At 63.3% G+C, this 4,760-nt stretch overlaps 1 protein-coding gene across 10 annotated transcripts in view; it reads right to left on the reverse strand.

Moving 5' to 3' along the window:
- Positions 1-4,484, reverse strand: part of ADAMTS13 (ADAM metallopeptidase with thrombospondin type 1 motif 13) — a 28,711-nt gene extending 24,227 nt beyond the window's left edge. For 2 of the 10 annotated variants that reach the window (XR_014302138.1, XM_082696282.1), the window contains exons 1-5: positions 4,105-4,349; positions 3,624-3,800; positions 1,997-2,108; positions 1,610-1,676; positions 323-603 (exon numbers count right to left, since the gene is read on the reverse strand). Coding sequence is in view for 8 of the 10 variants with exons in the window: in XM_082696282.1 (XP_082552408.1) it covers positions 323-603; positions 1,610-1,676; positions 1,997-2,092 (444 nt within the window). In the remaining 2 variants the exon portion in view is untranslated. Of the gene's footprint in view, positions 1-322; positions 604-1,609; positions 1,677-1,992; positions 2,109-3,623; positions 3,801-4,002 lie in introns of all 10 variants that reach the window. The other 8 variants (XM_082696281.1, XM_082696276.1, XM_082696279.1 and 5 more) reach the window with 7 other exon arrangements.
- Positions 4,485-4,760: the final 276 nt, after the last annotated feature.

Below are 4,760 nucleotides of genomic sequence, written 5' to 3' on the forward strand. Positions count from 1 at the left end.
GAGATCCAATCGAGTGACTGGTCCAAGTCTCCTGGGACAGAGCCGGAATCAGAACTCAAAGGGTTGACCGCCAAGCCCCGGTTCTGTCCGTTCCGTGGTCCCCCCGGTTCACGCCTCGCTCTGCCACCGGCTAGCCCAGGGGCCTCGGGGAACTCAGCCCGCTTTTCCAAGCCTCCGTGGAACACGCCCTCGGAGGCCTGGCGTGAGGCAAAGATCCAACGCGGTGTCCTCTGGCACACCTGGCTGGGCACCATGGGGTCCCCCTGACCCAGCACACCCTCAGTGCGGCCTCTCCCCGAGGCGAAGCCGGGCTCCCACTCACCAAGCCGCCCGAGCAGTAAGTGACTCTGGCCCGGGCGCCCGGGGGCAGCAGGGGGCGGCCTCCCGTGAAGCAGAGGTGGGTGGGCCGCCTCAGTAGCCGGAGGGAGGCATTCAGCACCCGCTCGCTGGTGAAGGACCCGGACAGGAGGCTCCGCTCCGGCGGGAAGGAGACGGTGATGCGCCGGCCCCAGGCGTGCAGGGAGCAGCGCGGGGTCGTGCAGGGAAACCCCCGGGGCCTGTCTTCACAGACGCAGCTGAGAGGGGCCACACGGAACGGAGGCACTGCAGGCGACAGGAGGCTCAGCCCTGCTCGGCCCTGCTCGGCCCTGCTCGGCCCTCCTCTTCCTGCACTGCAGAGGGGGCCCTATCCGTTCCCTTTGGCACGTGGGGATGCCTGCCGGCCTGGAACCCCGGTGGAGGGGGTGCCTGGGTTCAAACTCAGCTCCTTCTGGCTGGGAGGAGGGCAGAGTGCAAGTCGCCTCTCCCATCTGGGCCTTGCCCCGGGGCAGACGCTCACTCGGCACACGAGCCCCGACCCATGAGGAGTTTCATGGGCGCCATGAGCAGGGCAGAGCAGGTCCAAGTCCGGCCTCTAGGAAAAGCAGGTGCCCGAGACCAGCCTTGCCAGCCTTCTCCACCCACCTGCCTCCCCCCTAAGGAGCCCCCGGAGGAGTTAAGGACCCCAGGCCCTAGGAGGGGAAGAGCTCCAAGGGCCTGGGGTCCCGATTCACAAGTTTCCACCCCCAGGTGGCCCTAAGCAGGGCTCCGTGCGCAGCTGACCCAGGCCACAGACAATTTGGGCACAAGAGACACATCCCTTACTTTCTTTCCACCCTGACTAGCCCACCCTGCCTTTGGTCCCCAGCAGCCTTTAGATCAATGGCCCGACTCGGAAAGGGGCCTGGCACCGCACAGAGGTCCACAGACTGGGCCCAGAGCAACAGGAAGGCTCTGGTTGGGCCTGAGCCACGGCCTATCTTGTTTCTCACAGAAAGGATAAATATTTCCATCCATGACCAGAAACCACAAGAGCTCCTGTGGCTTCCCTAGCCCAAGGGAGGCCCCGGGGCAAAAGGGGCCAGCTAATCAGTAACTGTTTCCTTGAGATACTGAGCAGAAGCCTGGGGTCAGAACCCCAGCTTGGTCCAGAGCACCCAGACCAGCTCTCACGGACTCGGCAGAAGTCCGGAGTTGATTACCAGGAACGATGGCAGATTCTTGGGCTTCCTCCCCCCAACAGAGCCCTGACCCCGAGAACCCCCTGCCAAGAAGACCCCACGACAAGTACCTTTTAAAGTAGCTTCAGGGCCGAAATAAGAAGCCACTTCCTCCGGCTCCAAAGCCTGAAGAAATTGCTGCAAGGCAGAAAGGACGAGGGAGAAGAGGGAAGGAGAGGGGGTGGCAGAGGGGCGAGGCGAGGGGCAGGGGGCGATCGGGGCGGGGTTGCGGGAGGAGGACACAGAATGGAGAAGCCCATTCCTTCCTCAGTGAGCGCACTCCGTCCCCAAAACCCCACGCTCAGATCTGCCCCTTGTCCAGGGGCAAACCCCAAGGCTGAGCGAAGACCCCAGGCAGTTCCCTCTCTCCCCAGGGCACCCTCCTTCGGCACCCAGAGGCGCTCAGATTCCCGGCCCCAGGGCTCCCCAAACACCTCGACGCCTGCAGACTCACCCACCTGCTGGAAATCGGAGAGTCCCCAGCAGCCCAGGACAAAGAGGGCAGAAGTGAGAATTGCCCCCAAGCCTCTCTGCCAGGGGTGAGGCTCCCTCATCCTCGGGAAAACCAGCCTGCAGCCCAGGGAGAGCGCCTTGTGACTGGACATCTGGACGGTGTGGAATGTGGTAGACCCCGGTGGGCGGGAAGATGAGGCTGTGTTTACTCTTGGGAGCTTCCTCTCGGGGCAGGGGCCATGGGAGTGGGCAGCCCGCAGACTCTTGCGCGAGGTGAGTCCCGGGCCCAGGGCAGCGGATCCTACACCCTGGGATGGGGCCGGGCCAAGCAGCAAAGTCACAGGAAGGAGCACTGGACCGGGGATCATGGGAATGTGGATTCAGGCGTGATTCTAGAACCAAGGCTGGGTTACTGTCCCCTGACTGAAGGCAGGCTGCGCCTTCCAGCTCCGACCGACACCCCGTGACCTGTCCTGCTCTCCACTCCCCATTCCCTGTGTCTAGCTAAAATCATCAGGAGGCGATTGCTACACAAGCTCATTTATCTAGAATGGAAGAATTGCTATCCAGGCCACCGAGATTTGGGCCACGACCCAAATAAGGCCCCACTAGGGAGCAAAACTCAGAAGGATTCACAGCTAAGATAGGCCGCTTGGGTGTGTTGCTTACAGACAATTTGTGATCGGTGTCGGCAGCAAAAAGGGAAGCCTTATGACATAATCTGCACTGAGGCTGTCACTGCCGGTCTCTCACTGTGGGGGGGCTTGAAGGGTTCAGGGTTGGTCCCTGGAATATTTGCACTTTGGCCCAGTTCAAGAGGTCACGTGTCCACCGGTGAGGACAGGCATAAGGCCGGTCTCCTTAATGGAGTCCTCGCTCCATTTTGAAATCCCTTGACATATAAGTGATCCTGTTTCATTCCACCCTTCCTCACCCAGTGCAGATCCCGGGCCCCCCACTACCCTCACGTCTCAAAGACACTTTCTGCCTCAGTTGCTCCCCCTCACTACTCACTATCCTGTGTCTGGCCCCGGTGGACAGTCACAGAACCAGGCCACGTGGCACCACGCTGCCCTCAGCAGCACAGACCACCTGGCAGCCCACTCTACTTTCTGGAAGGTTCTCGGTCATACTCTCCAAAGCACTATTTCCGGCTCCCTCACACCTCCAGGACACCACCCCCCCCCCCCGACTCAGCTGACAGCTAGCGGGGGACTGTGCAGGGTCCCTGCCCTGGTGTCCTCTGTTATCCGGAGGCTGCTAGGATTCCATCGCGGGCTGGTTCGCCTTCCTTTCCCAGGCCAGATCTGTGGGATTGCCTTAGGCTCTCCCCACCCGTTCTGCGTTTCCCTTTTTACCTCTCCCCGGTGCTGTGGGCGCCTGACTGTCTCTGTGACTGCTCCCTGGAGACCCAGAAGGACACACTGCCCCCTGATCCAAGCTCATCACCGCAGGCCTGGGCATCGGTCATGGCTCCCACCTGGCCTCCCGCCCTCTCGTGTCCGTGCGCCCTCCCCGTCCCATTTCTCACTCAGTGGCAGTGATCCCTTAAGAACTCAAGTCAGACTGCGTCACCCCCCAGCTTTAAAGCAATCGATGGCTTCCCCTGCCCTAAGAGTAAAATATCCAAACCCTTTCCGGCAGCCTCCGAGACTCTGGAATCACAGGTGAGACGTGCCCTGCTGCTCCTGTCTCCCCTTGGCCACAGAGCCTGAGCCGCGCCGGCTGGCTTCCCCGTCCTCAGACGCGTCAAGGGCTTTGCGGGTCTTCCCTCTGAGCCCTGGTCCCCCGTCAGGTTTCACATGTCACCTGCTCAAGGAGGCCATCCCTTGTGACCCGATCTAAGCGGCCCCGCCCCCCCATAGAGTGGCCACATTCAGAGGATAAAAATCAGGACTTTTCGTTAAATTTCCATTTTCGATAAACAACGAATACTTCTTGTTTTAGTCTAAGTATGCCCCGGATATTGCAACTAACGCGTCGGGCACGTGAGACAGAAATTCTTACTTACCGGCCATTCCCACGACCCCGGGCATCCTGCAGGGGTCCGGTAACCGCGCCCCTCCCCACGCCCCGGGTCAGCCTCCTCCCGCTGCCCGGCAGTTGCGGGTACCGAATTCCCGGGCTGGCGTGCGAGCCGTCGCCTGGAGCCCCCGGCCCGCGCGCTGACCCACGCGGAGACTTGCGGGGCCGGGCAGAGGGCGGCCGGGGGTTAATTCGCACCGCCGCTGCGCAGAAGAATTCTCAGCGTTGTTACAATGTTTCCTCGTTGCCGTCGGCTGCGGCTCAAGAGCCTCGCGGCCGCGCTGCGCTGGGGTCGACCTTCCGTCCCCACTCGGGAAACTGAGGAAGGAGGGGCGGAGCCCGGGCCGCCCGGCTGGGGGCGTGGCCCTGCCCCGCCCGCTCCGCCCCCGGCTCCGCCCACGCCCGCCCCAGGCCCGGCCGCCCAGCGTCCCCTGGCGGCCGCCCGCGCCCTTGCGCTCGGCCGGCCCAGCCGCGGTGCTACAGCGACTGCGGCCCCCCAGTTCCCTTCCGGCGTCCTCGTTTCTTGTCCCCTCCCTCGCTCTCGGAGGATCCGAGGCCTCCCCGAAGCCCACCCTCAGTCATGGAGACCGACGCCGCTCGCTGGGCCGGTGACCCTTCTCCCCGGCGGGCGGAGAGCCTCGTCTTGCCCCGGGCTGTGCGGAACCAGGGGCGGAGGCCCGGTTTCCGGCGGGTCGGGAAGAGAAGAGCACTTCCGGGGGCGGGAGGCGCACGTGCGGCGGCGCG

This window comes from Mustela nivalis, assembly GCF_964662115.1.
Source record: "Mustela nivalis genome assembly, chromosome: 13".
Classification (NCBI taxonomy): domain Eukaryota; kingdom Metazoa; phylum Chordata; class Mammalia; order Carnivora; family Mustelidae; genus Mustela; species Mustela nivalis.